The sequence below is a fragment of the Pelecanus crispus genome, chromosome 1 (genome assembly GCF_030463565.1).
Source record: "Pelecanus crispus isolate bPelCri1 chromosome 1, bPelCri1.pri, whole genome shotgun sequence".
NCBI classification, from domain to species: Eukaryota; Metazoa; Chordata; class Aves; order Pelecaniformes; family Pelecanidae; genus Pelecanus; species Pelecanus crispus.
In genome coordinates, this window is record NC_134643.1 from 66,501,747 (window position 1) to 66,522,389 (window position 20,643).

General features: G+C 43.8%; 1 protein-coding gene across 1 annotated transcript in view; it reads left to right on the forward strand.

Annotated features, from left to right (window-relative positions):
• Positions 1-8,961, forward strand: part of DGKI (diacylglycerol kinase iota) — a 137,094-nt gene extending 128,133 nt beyond the window's left edge. Inside the window, exons 28-30 of the mRNA XM_075705529.1 lie at positions 5,400-5,436; positions 7,317-7,416; positions 8,845-8,961. Coding sequence (XP_075561644.1) covers positions 5,400-5,436; positions 7,317-7,416; positions 8,845-8,961 — 254 coding nt within the window. The remainder of the gene's footprint in view (positions 1-5,399; positions 5,437-7,316; positions 7,417-8,844) is intronic.
• Positions 8,962-20,643: the final 11,682 nt, after the last annotated feature.

Here is a 20,643-nt window from a genome sequence, read left to right on the forward strand (position 1 = left end):
CATAACACTGGGGTTATGAAGGAGAGAAAATGGTGTAGTGATGCTGCGACTGTCCTTTGTGGAGATGGCTTTATGCTTTCTGCAAATATGCAGGGGACATTAATGCAAGAGGTTATTCTGTGATCTTGATCAGAATGATTTCAGATGTTAAGGGGATGAAAATAACCCTTCTTAAATTAGAAAAAGCAGAGATGAGTCTGTCATGGTTTAACCCCAGCCGGCAGCTAAGCACCACACAGCCACTTGCTCGCTCCCACCCCGGGTAGGATGGAGGAGATGATCGGAAGGGTAAAAGTGAGAAGACTCATGGGTTGGGATAAAGACAGTTTAATAGGTAAAGCAAAAGCCGTGTGTGCAAGCAAAGCAGAACAAGGAATTCAGTTACTACTTCCTATTAGCAGGCAGGTGTTCAGCCATCTCCAGGAAAGCCAGGCTCCATCACGTGTAATGGTTACTTGGGAAGATAAAGCACCATCACTCTGAACATCCCCCCCCCTTCCTTCTTCCCCCAGCTTTATATGCTGAGCATGATGTCTTATGGTATGGGATACCCCTTTGGTCAGTTGGGCTCAGCTGTCCCAGCTGTGTCCCCTCCCAACTTCTTGTGCACCCCCAGCCTACTCACTGGTGGGGTGCTGTGAGGAGCAGAAAAGGCCTTGACTCTGTCTAAGCACTGCTCAGCAACAGCTAAAACATTCTGTATTATCAACACTGTTTTCAGCACAAATCCAAAACATAGCCCCGTACAAGCTACTATGGAAAAAATTAACTCTATCCCAGTCAAAACTAGCACAGAGTCACAGAAGGAGACTGCTGTGCAGTATTGCCAGAGACTTAGCAGTGGACTAGCACAAGCCTGGAATAGCAGCTGAAGCACCAATGTAGTAGGTGTCAGGATGACAGCTGCTTACTGCTGCAGGAACAGTTGGCTGCTGTTCCTGCAAAACAGTTTCTCTCTATCCCCTGTCCAGGAAGGGCAGATACACAGACATGTATGTTGTTCAAGACTGCCTTCCTAAATCAAGGGTCTTTTGCTTGTACTAGGAGGGTCACCTTTCAAGATCTGTCTGTAGCTGGGCTAAGGAACGCTTAGCTTGAAGCTGAGGGCCAAACTCAGTAGGTATCAAAACCACATCTGTTTATTGCTGCCATCAGCAACTATCTCACACCCTAATGCATACACATTAGAGAAAAGTTAACTGTTTACTTGCTTAACACATACAGAATTAGGGAAGACTTAAGAAGCTCAGTGAGAAAAAGGACCTCCTAAATCATCATTTGTATTTGGGATCAAACTTGGCTTGGAGTCTTTATCTGGCAGTTCTGAACTAGTTATAATTTATAACCAGTATACAAGACATTCCAAGGTTTGCCTTCTCCTTGTCTTCTCCTCTTCTCTAGAGGCTCAAAAGGCGAACAAGAATTCTGTAGTTCATCTAGGGCATTTTAATTTTAAACAGAAGAGAGGAAAGATGTTTATAGTTGCCGTAGGAGTTTGTGGTGGGAACTTCTGATGGAACGGTCAGTCAGCAGAGCATCCTATCCTGAACATTTCTGTGACCTCAAACCTCAATGTCCTTGCTCCATTATATAACATCCTCTGGTAAAAAAGATGATGTTTTCATTACTCTCAGCACTGCAAAATCAACAGTGAAGAGCCATCAGTGAGTTTGGATTTGCATCCTGACCAGATTTAGGAGTTCCAAAGAAGGCTTTTGGAGAGTGAATTTTACTGTGACAGAGATGTATGTCGGGCACAGAGTTTGAATAGCCATCAGAAAGCAACACTGAAGGAGAGTGAGTTTGCCTGACATGTGCTAGTATGCCTAGATTTGCAGAATGGTTTAGGGTAGTGGATGTTTGTGAGGGGCCTAAGCAGAAGCTTAGTTTTCCTAGAAGGCACAAGGTATAAAATAGTCTATTTTAATCTGCAAGTTTACCAAATTTTAGGTCAACATGGCTGAGAGACAGTTACGATGGAAGGCATGCTCCCATGACCTGACTACCTTCTATGTTACAATGGAAGTTCTGAGCTAAAAGACACTAGCAATAAAAATCAGACACTGTTAAACTTCACATCGGGTAAAAAGGAGGAGTGTGGAATTGGGGGGAGGCTTGAAATAGTTCTGACTTTGCAGATTACTATTATTTTAAAAATATTTCCTCTTTGAAGGTAAGGAACCAAATGCAGTTTTGTCCCCCAGGTAGCAACCTCAATCAAGTTATTAGATAAAGAGGGTTTAAACAGATGAACGCCCAGAAATGCTGATAATGTCCAACATTACTGCTTAAAGTAATACACTTCTTCCCCAGTTCTGTGAAGGACTGACAGGACAAGGGACTGGCAGGGGTTAATAGCCATGAGTCTCCTGTGGGTAGCTGTAACCACATCCATTGGAGAGGGCAGGGTGTGCTGTGGTCCTGGAGGCCTTTCGGACTGCATGGTGCCGTATATTTTGGAAAAGCCTCTGAAATATGGTCATTTAGTCTCTCTTTTATGTTGTTGTGAGCTCAGCTAAAGGGCAGCTGCTTTTGAGCATCTCCTTCCCTTCCCTCCTCCCATCCCCAGCTCAGGCTGCTTTGCCTCCTGAGAAACTGGAGAGGGGCTTTGGTGGAGTGAAAGGGGGCAGAAGGAGAGAAGGAAAAAAGTTAATAATTCTACACAGACAGTCTATCGGAGATGTTAAGGAAAGAAAGTGATCTCAGCTGGGCTTCCCCTCAGTGCGTCATGCTTTTCAGCTCCTTTCATGCGAACTTCTCCCCCCCGCCCCATCCTGCCATTCTTTAGCCCCCCGAGTTGCTCTCTCTCTCTCTCTCTCTTTTTTTCCTCCCTCCACCTCTCCACACATTTCTATCTTTTGTTTTTATTTCCCCCCTGCTGTTTTCCTTGATAGAAATCTCACTCATGCATTTCCCTTCCGGATTTCTATTGGGTTATTTTGTCCTCTCTCTGCGCCTTGGTCCCCTTTTCTTTCTCTGCCTCTTGTCCCGGAGTAAAACAGCCGCCCCCCCGCTGGGTCAGGATGACAGTGCTGTTAGCTTTCCCAGTGCCAGCCCTTCCCACATCTGTGCAGCTTTTGTCCCAGGGCAGAGGGGGATTTGGAATGGTCGGTTGGCAGCGCCAGGGAGACTGATGTAAAAATGAGGTCCAAAAAAGAGGGGAAAGGGAATTAGGAAGAGGGCGTGAGATGGTTTAAGAGAAACACAAGCGAAAATAAAATAAAGAAGTAAAGGGCACAGCTCAGGCTGTGTGTGAGTTGGGACATTCCAGCTTCAGAGATAGGCCAGAAAGAATGAAACGATTGAATCCTGGTGCCACGTTGTGCTGCTAATTGATTAACCCCAATATCTGGCCCTTACGTATGACTGGGATGGAGTGGGGCGCTCCCATGAAATGCTTTGTTTGGGTCAGTATCTAGGAGAGCACCCTTTGCACACGGGCAGGACGTACCTGGCACCTCCTCAGGTCTGTACTCGCAGGCTGCCTGCTCAGTCCTCAGCACTCAGCTCCTCTGTCCTAGCCTTGCTGTTTCTTCCTGCTCCAGACCAGTTTTCCTTCACCTTTAGCTTCCCATCTCTCCAGACCCGCTCTGCCCCAGCTTCTCCTCCCTCTCAGGTCATATTCTTCTAACTTCTCTCCATCCTTCCTCCTAATGTTTTAATATCTTTTTCCACTCTTCTCCACTTACCAGGGCAAGTACCTCTATGACCAATGCAGCCAGGCCAGTCACCCTATTCCACCTTTGCATCACAACCTTCCTTGTCCCATCCATGAACAGAAATAATAGTTTACTTAGCAGCGTCTTTTCTAACACACTGCAGGCCATTCCTGGTTACGTATCACTGGGATGTGGTGTTGCAGCAAGCCATGGAGAATTGACTCTATTTTTGAGAGAACGTGATTTTCTTTTCTCCTGGGAGATGTAAGGGAGTCTTTTTGTTCATCTGTTGGGGTTTTTTTCTTTTTTAGTTTCTCAGGCACTATTTTTCTTTCCTCTCAACAACGGGCCTTGCTTAGCCCCTGTATCCTTCTTCATGCTTATGGGAGCTCAGAGGTCATGAGTGATTCTTCTTTTTGATGGGGAGGATTGAACACGTAACTGTCAAGTGAGGAGATGAGGGTGTGTGGCGGTAGAGTCAGAGTGCTGTGCTTTAAAAATTGACAGTGGCTAATGAGCTTGGAGAACTCCCATGGTAGGTATGCAATGCCCTGTGCACTGGAGACTAAGCATGATACTTTTTTGACAACCCCTTTCTCATGATGACAGAAGATGAAGTGAAGGAGCTACCTACCTGCAGCTCCTAGAGCCAAGGCAGCTGGCTGCCCCAACGATACTGCATGTGTATGTTGTAAAAGGAGTGAGAGAGAGACAGGCTGCTCTGATCCATTTTGACACATACGCAGAGCGAAAGGAGTGTAGAGAGGTTGTGTGTAGGCCTTTGTAAGCAGGTAGTGTGAAATTCCTCAGCTTCAGGTGAGATTTGCTGTAAGCTCTTGAGGACTCTTGAATTTCAAAGTCAAAGTGTGCTGAAGAGAAATATTCATGCATAGGAAGGAAAATTCCTGTAAAGTTTCACTGTTCCCTTTGCTAACTGCCCCGTACCATCTGGCACTACGCTCCAGAGCAGTGGAAAGAAGAATAATAAGCCAGACTGCAAAGGGAAAAGTTTTTCTCGTTTTAAATGCTATCCAGATCCTAGCCTTTCCATATCACTGTAATTCAGTGATGGAATTTGCTGCTATAAACATCTGCCTGTAGTGAATATCAAGGACAAAAGAACATTAGCATAAATGCATTATTTTGTCCCACTTAACAAAAATCTTTTCTGTTTTTCTTAATCTTACTTTCCTGATCATTGCTAACCAGTAGAGTACAAGATTTGCATATCAATATAAAGACCACTGGGAATATTCCACCCTGATCTACATTCTGTATAACACTATTAAATGGAGTAGCACAGGGATGTCATTCAGGACAGAATTTGGCTAATTTCAACTTCCTAATGACATTTTTCCTCTAGTACTAACAATTGAATTTAACTTGCAATGTATCAGGGTTTCCAGTGTATCAGCATTTTCAATGCACTGTACTTACGTGAACCACTTAATTGAGCAAGGTGAAGAGTGAGAAAATAAACTCCATGAATATTCATTCCCAGTATAATTTAGAGGCTGCTACTCCCTGGTGCTGACACTCCAACAGTGACTCTGCATTCAGAATTTTGCTAGTGCAAGGGCTTGCACAAGCAAATATTACCTTGAAGATTGGCATATTTGTGCAAATTGAGCTTTCAGTTGGCTTCTTTTACCTATTTGTACCGGGAATCTTCTCCTGGTAGTCGTACTCTTCCAGTCATGCAGTCAAATGCTATATGACATACCTGACTGTCTTTTGCAGGTCCGTCTGAATTACTGGACATGACAGACAGTGAAACGTAAGTACAACCTACCCTGCCCTTCAAATTTTGTGCATTAACCTAGCGGACTTCTCTTGTTTTTCAAGTGCAAACTTTCAAATAAAAAATCTTGTAAAATACACATCTCTTAAAAAACAAACAAGCAAACAAAAGTCCCCCCAAACCCACCCAATCACCTCATATGTGTTTTTCTGGCCTAAAACAAACATTTCTTGAACTCCAAAAAGGACTTCCTCTCTATTGCTTCCTATGCCTCCTTAATCTTTCTAGCGGAATGCAAGTCCTGCATTGTGCTTTGATGTTTCCAGAATCCAGTTACTGAGGAAGCAACCTGAAGGGTAAATTCCAGAAATCAGGAAATTGCTTTTCTTGCTCTACACCTTTTCTTCAGTCCCTTCTTGACTCATCCAGAGTGCTCTGCCTCAGCTCTCCCAAGTGGCCACAACCTGTGCAGTCGCAAATTTATCTCCAGTAGTTAGAACCTGGATCACCTCTGTTACTATGAAAAAAAAAAAGACTACTTTACAATTCCCAACTGCTCTATATCTTGTTGTATAATCAAGGTGTCACAAATAGCATATAAGGGAAGCATGAATAATCCTGGGGAGTATATGGAATATATGGGAAGCAAAAGTAACCATTTTCGTAGGGGTTAAACCTACCATTCGTCATCCCACAGTGCCCTTCTCTGCTAACTGAGAACGCCAGAAAGGTTCTGCACAAGGTACACGTGTGCAGTCCAGGGGTGACAGAGTATGGATGGACTGCCTGTTTCTCTTCATGCAGTAGCATAGCACAGCCTCTGAAATAAAGTGCAAGTGAACATGGCTATGAGGGCTTCACTTTACAAAGGTCCCTCTACAACTCACTCTTGAAAATGGGAGGTTCAAGCCGTAACTGGTAGCATGAATTTGTCTTTTGATCCTCAGGGGGAAATCAGATAGTATCCCATTCTGAATCTAGTTCTCATGCAGCAGAGGCAGATTCATTACAAGGTTGCCTATTAATATTTCAACTTACCTGGTCATGGACTGATGCTGAAATTCCTTTATGCACTCTCACTTTCTGGGTAGGTAGGTGCAGGATTTGCCCTACTACACAGGTTTCTTGTCATTTGTTAATTTGGAGGTTATGTCATGGCCCTACCTGTTGGACACTAGTATTAAGGACACCTTTTCAACCCACTGAAAGCACATTTTCCTCTTTTTCCTAGGCAAATCTAGATAGATTTCTTTAACCTCGGTACTACAGTCAGTCTTGGAATCCTGTTACATGTAGCCCCAGTCTGAATGAGGAGCTTTGCAATAAATCTGCTCCCACTACCTACCCTTCTCTTTTGAAAAGCATGTGTTCAAGCTTCCCCAGTAACTCACCAGTCCAGCAGTGGAAAACAAAAACACAGCTCTTGTTCTTATAAATCCAAGAGAGCAGGGTATCAGAACCAGGGCAGCAAGTACACCAGTCATGGCTTTGATGGGCAGGACTTTTCTAGGATGCCTCCAAGAATAAGGTTGAGGAAAGAAATTGCAGGAAGGAACAACACTGTTGCTGTTTTGCCTGCTGTGAAATAAGAAGGTGGCTAGTTTGCCTTTGCAGCAGTTAGCAGAACTGGTGGTTGGATGGAAATGTGACATTCAGTCCCTTGAATGCATAAAACCTGTGCATGTTTCTTTCCCACCCCTCAGAAATTCTTCATCTGCTATTTGTGCATTGCAGGCTTTCCTACTGAGTCAAAGGATGTAGATGCTAAGGGAGAGCATGCACAAGTCTACCTCTGCCAGCAAGAGGGAACCTCGCAGAAATACAGCACCCTTCTCTGTCTGTCCTCTGCACCTCATACTTTGTAAATGTACATTGGTGTGATGTGTCTCACTGCTGGTTTCTGTACTTTGGTCTAGGGGTGAGACAGCATTACATAAGGCAGCCTGCCAGCGCCATCGTGCCGTCTGCCAGCTCCTGGTGGATGCGGGAGCCTCTCTGAGAAAGATGGACTCCAAGGTAACCCAGCCCTGTCAACCAGTTATAAAATACTGCAGCCAAGCGAGACAGATCAGCATCCGTCCCTGCTGTGTGCATGATTGAGGCTTCCTCGTGTGTGCCAAGAGCAGCTGTTTTTGAACAAGCTATTTTTATTTAGAAAACTGTATTGATTTAAACAAGTACAAGAGACTTCAGTTCAGTCCCTAACGTGGGTCATCTTCACCAAGAGCTTGGCCTCAAACGATTTGGTGCGTTGGGTGTGAATGAGGCATCTCTGTGGCACAGCAGCATCTTCCTCCTGTGTGGTCAAAAGAGAGGCCTGGAGGCAAGGACCGCCTGCGGGAGCCTTGGTTTGTGATTGCATAGCGCCTGTGAGGCTTGATTATTGTGGCTGACTTGCTTTGTGAGGATGGCTAACCGTTTTCTTTTGCCCTTGCTTGCCCCTGTGCTCGCTGATGTGACACTAACCACAACCCTCTCTTGGTGTATGCTTGGCTGAGAAAGAAATATGGGAAAAATTAAACCCTAGGAATATTCTCTCAATGCAACAACCTGATCACTTGGGAACGTGGTCCAGAAGCTGCCCCTCTGGCATCTCTGAGCATAAGCATCCTGTGGTCAGCAGCTGAGAGGTAGTTGGATCTCTGGGTTCCAGAGTTAGAAGCACCTTTGCTGCAGCAAGACAATTAAAAACAATTCCTACCATGTAATGCTGTATGGGGTAGCCTATACGGGGGAGAGAGATTATCTCTTTTTCAGATGAGTGCTGTACATTGCAAAAGATAATTTCTGCAACAGCTGAAATCCAGACAAGTGGCTTCTGACTTGTTAATCTTCATCTTCCCAGAAATCAAAGGAGCAGGAATGTTTTTGTGGAGATCCAATAATGTGTTTCCAATATTTTTTCATAGTTTAGGATCAAGACTTGGGGTCCAATTTAACAGTACTTCTAAGGTAGCTCAGATAACAGAGTAGCAAATTGATGCACTGAAAAATGATTTGTACTTGAGATAGAATGACACATGTTGAACCCATCTCAAATGTTGGGTGTTTCTCTCTGCACACCCTTAGCAAGGTGTGTAGTCTGTGAAGTGCACTTTTCAAGTGTTAGCTACAGTACTGTGTGTCATATTCATTCTCATAGGGACTGTAGCCCTAGAATGAAAAATCAGTTCCTTCCAGCATGAGCCCTTCTGTGTGCTGTATCAAGTAGCATGTCCTTGCAGAACTGCATGATTTGTCCTAAACAACACAAGGACTTTGAAAATCTTCAGAATCTCATGACTCTGATAGAAAAACTTGACTTAACACCAACTTGTACAACAAATAAGTAAATTCTCTAAATTTCCTTCTATCCTTCCTGTAGTAATTTCTCTGGGTCGTGCTTTCACCTGTTCTTCTAAATATGTTAGCACAAGACTTTCTCTTCATGTTTCTTTATTATAGGGTAAGACCCCTCGTGACAGGGCTCAGCAAGCTGGTGACCCAGATCTGGCCTCCTACCTGGAGAGTCGACAAAACTACCAAATGGTTTCCCATGAGGATCTGGAGACAGCAGTCTGATGTCTGAAAGCGTTGAAGAGGATCCTTGGAAATCGCAAGGCTGCACCTGAGGCACTCAGGCATCGTGTGAGGAAGAAGCTGATGGAATCAACGTGTCTCTCACTCTCATGGAAAATACCTGAGGACATGCCACCAGTTTCTAAGGGCTACTGAGTCTTGCCACGGAACAGTTAGGTTCCATAAATTAGCCCATGATGGATGAGGCGGGACACTCAAAGGTCTGTGGAATCCATGGGCCACGGAAATTTACCTTTATTGCTTCCAGCAAGTAGCATGAACTTCTCCCATGTTCATCTGTACAATTTATTTAAAAAAAAAAAAAAAAAAAAAGAAAGAGAAAAGAGGGTGTGGGGGAACCAAACTAACTGGGACATTAAAGCACCCAACCAGGCCCTCCTCCATCCCTACAGTTTCCTGCATTCCTTTTATTCCCTCATTCCCCTCACTTCTCATCAGTTAAATAGTACCTGTTATCTCTGTGTTAAGTCTTCACAAATGGTCAGGCAGTAGCAAAAAATTTGAGGAGCTCTGGATGCCCTTAGGAAAACCGAACGTTTTTACCAGCTGCATTCCCTTCCTTGCTGTGCTCTTGGAAGCTACATCCTCAGTGCTCAATCACTGGGGAGTTTTCTCAGTTTTGGAGAGGACTCTGCCTATTGCCTTGTTTCCCAGGGTGTCGGGCACAGTTAGATTTATGGCAGTAACAAAACCTAACCTCCTCATTGTTGCGGGGTATATGATTACAGTATCCTCATGAGACAGTAATTTGTATGGAAAGGAGTTATATGGGATAACACCACATTGTATGGCAGAGCAGAAAGTTACTAGTAAGGTTTCTCATGCCACCATTGCGCATATGATGACCTACCTGATTCTGCTCAGGTTTCAGGCCTGCTGAAAAGTTGATAGTTTTTTTTTACTTTTGAAAAGATGGGTTTTACACTGGGGAGAGATCTGTGCAAGATGGGGGCGGTTCTGATGGACTGACTTATGGACCCAGTCCCCTTTGCATTACGGCCAGAGGTAGGAAGGAGACCTAGAACATCAGCGGTCAGACTAGGCTTGCTGCCATCAACAAACAAAGGAGCACCACCCCGGTCGCCTTGGGAATAGGAAAACCTTCTTTGGCTGAACCTGTAAACTGTCTGGTTTGCCAAGGGAACAAAGTTTCAGAGAGGCTATCCCACTGGAGAAGGACAAGTGGCAGCTCTTTGCCTTGTTGCCTACTATAGGCTCGGAAACATAAAGTTGCTTAGCTGCTGTAAAGGCCAGCTGTGTCTTCTGTACTCATCTGTTCTCTGTCTTACCTCAAAGATTGTAACCACAAAAGAACAGAAAGCAAACACACATACACACAGGCATACACAGAATGTTCACCCTCAGGTTTTCAATCACTACAGACAACTCAGATGCCAGAAGTAGCAGAGCTTCCACTTCCACTTTGTCTGGCCAGTTCCCATGAAGATGCTCACATCCCACTTTTGGCATAATTCTTGCAATAGATTTTTGAATCTTGCTTTGTTGTTTGAAAGATCCACCGGTGTCTGTTTTCATGCGCCTTGCTAGGTGTAGGTCTCTGGTAGGTGGTGATCATTGGGATTACATGCAGTTTGGAAACCATGAAAATAACTCAGGTCATTATTCAGATAAGTTTTTCTTCCTTGGTAGAAGTTGTGGAAAGGAAATGAATGCGATTTTTTTTTTTTTTTTTAAAAAAAACCAAGAGTGATTATTGTGGCAGAGAGGGAGGAGCTGAAAAAAATATATTTTATTTCCTTCTGTTTTCAAAAGTTCATTTGATATGAGCAAAATATTTCTTTAGTATTTCTTCCTCTGGAAGGAAACTATATATATTTGTAATCTATAGATGAATGGCGACACAAAATGTATTTTGTCTTACTTTCTGTCTTTACCTTTCTTGTTTAAAAAATAAAATATGAAAGCCAAATTCCTTCCCTTGATAATCATCCAGGGGCTTGTGGCGAAGGTCAGTATGTGTATATATTAGAACAGAATTTGGCAACTGTTAAAATAAAAAATCAGAGTATGATTTTGGTGTATGTGAAATTTCCACAAGGAAGATCCTCATGCTGTGGTTTCATGGTAGGCCTTGCATCATTTCCCACCTTTAAGGAAAGACGTTGCTGTAATATTTCTATATATTTGATGAAAAATAAGAGTTATATTAGTGTCAGTTTTATGGTTTTGCTTTGTTTTACTGAAGTGAGCAATGGAGGAAGCTTCAATGACACGAGGGGCTGGGTCCTGTCCTGTGCTGAGGCCAGGCTGGTGCCTGAGCAGAGGACAGTCAGCAAGCCCGCTGCAGCTCCCTAGTCCTTTAGTCCCGTGAAGCAGGTGGAGCGGTAAAGGCTTGCTTTAATGACAGGTAGCTTCCAGAGGCCACGTGAATTATGATAAGGGGGCTGGGTCTGGTCCCCCTCTGTCCTCCGTGGTCCTCCCCTTGGTGAGACATCCCTCGTGCGCGGGGGGTGGCTGCAGCAGGGGCTGGCTCTGGAGCAGCTTGGCAGGACGGGCAGATATGCTGAGCTCCTTTGTGGCCATTTGGACTGCTCAAAGGAGCTTAGAGCACATGAGAGAGTCTGGCTTGCCTTTTTCCCCAGCAGCTGGAGTACGATGCTATGATCAGAGTGAGCCTGTTGTGCCTCTGGAAAGCTGCCTGCGCTGTGTACTCAGTAGGAGGCAGTTACTGTAGGATGAAAACAAACCCCAACACTGGAGATAGGACAGGAGCTGACTGTATGTAGTGCCTTTAATATTTAAGGTGTCCCAAAGCGCTGCACGCATCATGTGTTAGATACTGGCGATGTATTTGTAGATAACAGAGCATGTATGTTGTTTTCTGCAATGGCTCACACACAGCCAGGAATATCAGAATTGGTTCACTGAGGAAAGGAATTTGGGGCCAGGATGCTGCAGGATTATTTCTTACCCCTTTTCAAGTGCCGTGGGATTTTCGATTTTGGACAGCCAGCAGAAGCAGGCAGACTCTGCAGCAGTTAAAGGTGACATGTACGTATTGAATCTCTTGAGCGCTTGGGGTCTAGCTTAGTACAGTATCATTGTGTCTGCACTTCGCAGGGCCCAAATTTTAGTGTGCAGCTGTGAACCCACTTAAATTACATGTAAAACATCTTGATTTACTAGAAGTGTCTGTTCTGTGGCTGTGTCTATTTATGTGTGTATATTACTATATATATGTATATTTATAAATATCAGTATGCATATATATAGACTCACACACATATGCACAGACACTTTTAAAACTGTGCCATTTGAATGACAAAGTATCTAGGGATGCTCAGCTACGGGGGTTGCTGGACTGACAAAACATCATTTTCCATTTTAATTTGTTATTAAAGGGGATCCTTTTCAGTAGAACTGAGGAGCTCCTGAATTGTTGCATTGTACTGGTTTTACTATCTCATTTTGGAGTTAAATGGAGGGAAAGAAAATATTTATAATGTTGATAAAATAAACTTACTTTTGTTATTTAATAGCATCAGTTACTCTTATTATTTCATGTTTCAATGCTAGAGATATCTTTATGTGTTATCCAAGACATGACAATGTCCTACATTTCTCACTAATTATAGCATCCCTCAATATTGTGAGGTGTGAGGTTGAGTGACTCATATAAGACAGGAGTTCAAGGCAAATTTTCCCATTACAAAACAGGCCTCAGACTCCAGTGGCTCTTTCACCATTTCATGCAATGGGTTGTCTGTGTTTTAGCACTTTCAGATGTCTGTAGATGTTTTTACTGACACCTGTCACCCTTGCTTTTCCCCAGCAGCAGTAGAATAACTTGGTCTCAACTTATGGTGCCATAGCCTGCATTTGGACTACATGAGATGTCCCCTGCTACATGAGGACTGTCGTACAGAAGCACCGTAGACATTAAGAAAATAGAGCAATGTTGATGTTTTGTTGCCATTGATCTTCCCAGTTACGTTTGCAGAGCTGGTGGTGTTGTGGATGAATAGATGGGGTGCATGGTTTTTCTGGTGGTGTGGCTGTGGGAGGTTTGTTTGAGTAGTATTTAATGGCCTCTTTTGCTCATTTTTGTCTTTGCTGTGACAGTGACGTGCATGGTAGTGAAAGTCACTAACACACAACCTCACCTAGAAGGTGGCTATTTGTCTTTACACCATCCCACATGCCTCCTGTGGGGTGTGCTTATGTGTTGACCCTTCCAATCTATCAAAAGCATGTTGAGATGGTCTGACTCTGGGCAAAAGCTATGAAATGGGCAAGGTACATTGGTAGCCTTAAGCTTGCTGGGAGTTTAATGGTACTCAAGAAATGTATGGATATGCTGGGAAGTTGGATGCCTTGAAAACACTCCAAGGACAATTCTGTCCTTGCACTCCATGTACTCCAAGAAGGAAGCAGTTCCTTGTGCTGATCCATTTGAGGTCTGTCATTTTCTTTCCCCTACTTTTTGCTTCTTTTGCACCAGACTAACATTCATGGAGAAGTATTTTATAAGAATGGTGTTTAAGCTTGTTGAAATCAACATTTTTATCTCCATTATACCTATTCTTTTCCCTTCATCAAACATTATTTCTTCCCTTTATTTTCCTCACTGAATCTGAGCCAAAGTGACATTAGCTTCCTAATTAATCTAAAGCATCAAATGTGAGTATCCTCAGTCATTTCAGCAGTCCTGGAAACAGCTTATCATATACCTGTGCCTTTCTGGATACCTGTGATGCTAAAGGACACAGTATTGCAGGGTTCACTGTGGTACTCATCTTTTCATTTTACTTTCTTGACAGCAATGTAGGCAACTATTTTTCTTAGTAATGGATAGCTACAGCTTTAAAATCCCATGAGCTGCCTGCCAAAATCTGTTGATTGCAACGGCGACTCAGTAATGTGCTAGAAGTGACTTGCTAGCATATTGAAGAAGACCAGAATTTTATGTGGAGTATGTGTCTCGAGCTTCAGTGCTTTAGCTCCCTTTGGAAGTACAGGATGCAGATTATGGCTGCACTGTGGAAATGCCTCAAGAGGAGCTATAACCCAGCGCTGCATCCAGCTCCTGGGGCGAACCGAATATATAAAGGGTCTATATATGATGTCTCAGCCTTTGCTGAGGAGTTACTGATGCAGACAGACTGCAGCAGCTCAGCACTTGGCTTGGGCTGCCCAAAAGGAGGCCAAGTACTTGGGCAGTTTCTCACTTCTAATTCTATTTAAAAGCTGGCTTGGGAGTGATGGACTACCCAACAGTCAAAGCAATGACCTTGGCTAAGTGTACTCCAATTTGTGCCATGGCAGCACACTTCTCTGGGCTGCCTGCTTGAGATCCTCTGTAGGTACCAGAGCTCAGGGGCCTCCCTTTCATTCCCCAAAATGTTTCCAGCACCACTGCCCATGGTGATGCCCACAGAGAGTGGCATTCTGTTGTCCGCTGTACATGTGCACTGGAGCAATGGCCACTGCCTTGGCCAAGGATTTACTAGCCACGTATGGTGCCATTTCTGCAAAAGGGGAAAATTCCCTCCGTCAGGCCTTGATAGCACCAGTAAATTCATTACATTTGACTTCAGTGATTAGGCAGGCTTAGAGCTGAATAACCTTACTGTATTCAGCCATCAGAGTGCATCTTGTCTCCTGCCTTATTTATAAGGTGCCACATTCCAGTCTCAGCTGCAGTTTCTTGTTTCTCAGGCTGCTTTTTTTTTAAAAAAAAAAAAAGACAATCTATCCTATGCAGTACACATGTATTTAGTTACCCAGACTGTGGGGAAGACAGGCAGCTCATTTTAAAAACTCCTCATTCTGACGTCATGGCACATGATGACTTTTAGAATCTAAGCAGGGTGATGCCTTGCAACAAAAGCTATTGTTTCAACATAAACACATCTATAATTAAGGAAATCATTTTATGCTTAGCCCTTTAAAATCAGTCAGCTTGTGCTCCTGGATCCCCTACATGGAGGAGATTTTGTAAATCTAAGGCAGCAGTGATTGTCTTGACACACACACAAGAAAGTGAATATCCAAGAAAGGAAAAGACCTACTTTCTTCAGAAATTTGCTTGAATTATTTTGCCCTTATCCACTAGAAACCTTGATTTGGGAATGCTACTTAAGAGTTCACCAATATGTTAACAGCTCCAGCATTCACATACAAAGTATGTAGAAGCTGTAGCATTTTGACATGCAAGAAATAAGCACTACTTCTTTTAGCAATATAGTACTACATATGTAATTGCTTCATCTAGAGCAGCCTCCTTTTGCTGGCAAAGTGTAACACCTGGCTCTTCAATTAGTCGCTGTCTAGGAGGCTGCTTGATGTGTAACCTACCACTCAGCAAAGTGTACGCAGTGGCAATCCAGTGCTCAGTTTTGACAAGTGCTGCAGCAATTACCTAACTACTAATGCATGAACCACAGTCGCAATTCATTTCTTAGTGTTACACTTTATTTTGATGAGAAAAATGGCCTTCTGGTTCCAACTGACTTGATGACCTTCAGTTATCACTTTTTCCTCAGCCTGTGGCCAAGCAGAGGGAGAAGGCAGTCCCTGTTCCTACATGTATTCAGGAATCCAGGTCCTGTCTAGGAACTGCAGGAACCAGTTAGGTTTGTAGGTATGGAGAAGAAGCTCAAGAAGCTCTTGAGCTTGATGCAGCAGACATGAGTGATTTCTACTTGGCTAATTAGGCTCTAATAGATAATCCCACTTTTCCAGTTTTCTTTTTTTCCCTGTGTGACATTCACACAAAAAATGAAAGAAGGCAAAATTAGAAAAGCAAAGCTAAGCTGGTCCCAGGGAATGGGGACCCTACAGAATGGTTTCCATAAGCATTGCTATCTTCTGGTCAGGGAGTTGTAATGCTAGCTACTGAATGTCACTGTAATGAGTATTTACGTACCACAATTAGATGCATCTCCTTTTAATAAAGTGAGATGGGTGCATTTCTTCTCTAGGCTCACTGCTCCCAATATTTATGTCATCCATCTGCAGGGGGCATCCTGTTCCTGCCCCCACAGGGATCACCACACAGGCTGGTGGGGCACACCCTCCTATTTCAAAATCTTGAGGCTTCGCGAAGTGAGACGTGAGCCCTAAGTCATGCAATGACACCTCTCCCTGCTCCTTAGCCATACTGGAGGTTTTCCTTCCAAATGGATGGAAACAATGCCACATCAAAAGCAATGATTACTATAGGCCACAAAGTGATTAGCTGTCTTCCCTCTCCTGTCCCTCTCTTCAGCCCTTTTCCCAGGACCATTTTTTTTTTTTTTTGATCAGAAAGGGAAAACTGTTGTTGATGTGGTTGGTTTAATAGGAGATGAGCGCAGTTGTGAGCTGTTTTCTCCTGTGGTCTTGCCACTATTGTAATAGTATCCTTATCTCCATGGCATGTGGGAGCAGTACATTCATGTCAAAGCTACGAAAAAAGTGAGCTTGCTGGCAGTTAATGGCAGGAAGGAAATGGAACATAATTTTATTTAAATTTGATTTAAAATAATCTTGAATGCTCTTTGCTTTTTCTTCCCTTTTTTTGCTCTGTTCTCTTCAGGCCTTCCTTACTCAAGTCTTTACTCTTCAATGACCTCTTTTTTTCCCTAGCTCATGTTACCTTCATTTTTGACTGGAAAGGTCAAAATCCTGCTCATGTGCTTGCCCCTGGGATACTTCTGCTTGACTAGAGTCACAGATGGCTGGATCTCCTCTGACCATGCCCAGACACGGGTAGGGAATGCTGAAATTCTTCTGTACTAGGGGTGAGTTGGACGTGCAGCACTAACGGCACCTCTGAGGGCAGCTATAATATCTCAAGATTAAGAAAATGGGAAGCATGATGGACATCATAAAGAAGCATCATTATTTCACACCTGAGGGGTTGATTTCAACCTTTTCAGACTTAGTTTTAATATCAATAGGAAAAAAAAATGTTTGTTTTTTGGTCTACTCTCATGTTCCTTCCCTTTGTGATTTTCCTGTTAAATAATCTTTGCCTGGGCAAATGTGATTGTGTTGCTCCGTGATGTGCTTGCGAGAAGTGGCAGCTGCTTCCAACCAGTGAGCGAGTGTGCGGGGCTCATGCAAAATGTCTGGCCCTGCTACCATACGGTTTTCTGCTCAGCATGTATCGCAGAAAAATCGCAGGGAGATGGCAGAAGCTTATCAGGTTTTTTGTTCCATTTACATGTCACTCCAGAGTGATTCTTCTCCATCTGCCTCCTTTGATCATGCAACGGCTTTGGGAGGAAAGAAAATAAGTGGCTGAGCCTTCAAAGCACGAAGCAGCTCTTGGGAGCTTTGTCTCTCTTTAGCTTACTGTGGCACCTCACAGATCTGGGGAAAGGGACAGGGAGGGATGCCTTATGTGCAGAAAGATCCAACTAGCACCTTACTGGCAAAAGTAAGGTCTCTTTGGAGGCTACCTATTCCAGACACTCCACCACATGCCACGCGGAGTATAAAACACATGCAGACATCAGTAAGATGGTAGGAGCTGCCTTCCTTTCTTAAGAGTTCTTCCAAGTTCTTTGTGTTTCTCTTCCTGGTGCTGGGGCAGGGGGCAGCCCCAGGATGGCGATTCCTGCCTGTTTCCTCTCAGAGCAGCCGGCGTGGGACTGCCCTTTGTAATGGGTGCCATCTAGCTGCCCTCACGCCATGGGCTGCATATGCTCTGTGTCCTGTAACTCTATTGGAAAATAAAATAATCAAGGATTAAAATCCCCTTCCAAATGGACTTGGGAGCTGCCAGCCTTGGCCACTGGCCTGTCAGGGTGCAATGGATCACGGAGGGAAACATGGAATATGACTGCCAGTGTTTCTCTGTAGAAATCTCCGCAAGGTGAAATGTGCTTTCACACTGTGAAATGAAGGTTATTTTTCTTCTGCCTGCATTATTTTGTGCTGTAAACCCTGTGCCAATCATTTCAGATGCAGCCGGCTTTTTGGAAGCAGGAGGCTTTTGAAAGATTTTGGAAAGTCTAGCCAATGATATAGCTGAGGACTTGTGTTCCGCAACTCCCACACAAACCTTCTGGCAGTCCGTGGAGGTTTCAGTGTCCTCTCTGAGTCAGTGAGCGGAACATTTTGCTACAAACTACAGGCCTTCCTCGCTGCCACTGTTACTGCTACTCTGCTTCTGCACAGCTTTTAGATCAGCTATGGCTTTGCAGCTTTTCACTGGGAAAAAACAGGGTGCATTGTGGGGAAACATGATTCTCCTTTGGACACACATACTCATCAAGCTGCAAGTGTGTGCTAATGAAAATGCAATGTACGTAAGGACTGAACCTGGTTTATGAGACTGCCACTGCTAGCTCAGTGGGGATTTATTCTGAGCAAGAACTGACCCATTGTTTTATTGCAAAGCATAAAGGTTATGCAAAAAACAATCACTATGTTTAATGATATGCTTCTGTCTTACGATAGTTTACAAGTCTAACTGCGTGTCACATGGTTGTGTCACAGAACAGGGAAAGCACGTGCTGTGTGTTATAATTCATCAGCACGTCTTTCTGGAGGTACTGTGGTCAAAGGGATTGAGCAGAAGATTGCAAATCAAGGGGTTGAGGTTTTATTCCTGCCACTGTCATTGAGTCAGTTTGGGTAAGTCATTTAACCTTCCTGTGCCTCAGTTTCCTTATCTGTAAAATGGGGATAATATCACCTCCCCATACACACAGGTAAGGTGCTTTGTGTTGCAAGGCCAAAAACTGCTGTATATTAACTATTTATGAGGGGTTTTTTTGTTGTGCCTTGTCATGTTGCTCTCATATAGTATCTTGCTTCTTTTGGACCCATTTTTTGAAGGACGGTGGGAATAGCCCTGTCCCATGCTTTTTAGTTTATCTGGCTTAAATTGAGATAGTTAAGAGTGCAGGAGGATGACAAGTTTCTAATGAGCTCATTTGCACTTCTCATGCTTGATTTCTGTGTTTGAGCTATCTTGTATTAAAAATTTTAACTCAGGTGGTGTTTCCGGTCAATGAAAACATTCAGGTGGTTTCCCTCCCTCCAGAGGATAATATTTTGCTGAATTTTAGAGCAGTTCTATTCCATTATATTGAGTTCATTGAGCACAGAGTGTTTCATTTGGGGGAGTCTGTCTCAGAAATACCTCTTTCTGTCATCTCTGTCCTATCATTAAGGTATCACAGTATCTTGTCCAACAGCCCAGAAATCACTACTTGAGTTTGTTGATGCAAAAGGTTTCTGGGGAATGAGGCCAAGTATCTGAGGGAGCAGACTCTCTGGCCTTCACACTAGCATCTCCTTTGGCCACTTGGCAAATGAGAGATGAAAATTGATAAAGAACGAGGACAATAGTTAGCAAAGAGTTAGGCAACTGGAGTTGTCTCCTGCAAAAAGGAACAAGGCTAAGAAGGAGTCGTTGTCATGTGGGATGGTGATGAACAGCCTCATGATGGAAGGGCTGAGTTTCCATCGGGCTATATAGTGGATATTCACCTGCTGCTTCCTGGAGATGATGGAGGGAGGATAAAGGACAGATCCTGATCGCCTCTGCACTAAATTCACTCCTGGTGAGCCAAGGTGTGACAGAGGTCAGAATCTGGACCACTCCATAATGTGTTTAGTCCCCTTAGTAGAGCAGTAAAGTCAAATAACAAATGCACATATTCAGCCAACAATTCATGGGCATCCAGAGTTCCAGTATTTGTACATATCCTATTATCTGAACCCACATCTGTTCCAGGACTTGTAATAACATCACAAAGGGCTCTTTTATGCTGCCTGACCCCGTACATAATGCCCCGGAGCTGTGCATCATGAGGCTGCCAGCTGGCAAAAGGAATCCGAGGCATGCAGCAGCATCCATGAAATGAAACTATACGTTTAACAGAGAATCAGGGTTCAGGTAATCAGCAGTGAAGGGGGATATGGGAAGGGGGAGGGGGTTTTTGTAACAAAGTGAGAAAGTATTTTCTTCCCTGATTTTCTTGCATTTCCTATTTATATAAAGTATCTTGATCACTGTGTTGCTAAACAAGGAGATTTTAAACTGGGGGAAGGAGGAAATCTGTATACAGTGAAAGAGATGGTTATTGTTCCTTTTGGACACTTTTTCTGTATTGTGACTTGTGTGGAAATGTACAGAATAAAAGTGAAGAAGCGCATGCCTTGGCTGGGCTGAGTTTCCTTGTATTATTTGCCAGTGGAGCTGGGTTGCTGCTTCTGGCAGAGCGGTAAGACTGGTCTGACTCGAAAGCTGTGAAGAGTTAGGGGAAGTGGAGGAAAGGGCTGCAAGGGTCCAAATTCTGCATGTGTGTGTGTGGTGGGGCAGGGAGTGGATGGGAAGGGAGCATTAGGCCTTTGGATAAGCCAACTTCAAGCTCAGGGTAACAAAAAAGGTTACTGACACCCTTAATATTTCCAGGGAAATCTTTTCAGTCCCTCAGTAAACTCAGATTGTCAGCACAGCATTCGGTGTGTGCAGGAGAGGTCCAGCAGAGATTAGCAGGACTGTAACATAGGCATATAGGTCACCGCAGGGTCTTAGCTATGCATCGCAGGAGCGTTTCTCCAGTGCACTCTCTGATTGACCCCCCCCATTTAGATAAGGTTCTCAGTTTGACACTGTTTTAGACGAACCCATGAGCATATAATGGCTCTGTTTGTTTCTGCCCAGCTGCGTGCGGTTGAAGAAATTTCTGTCATGGCCAT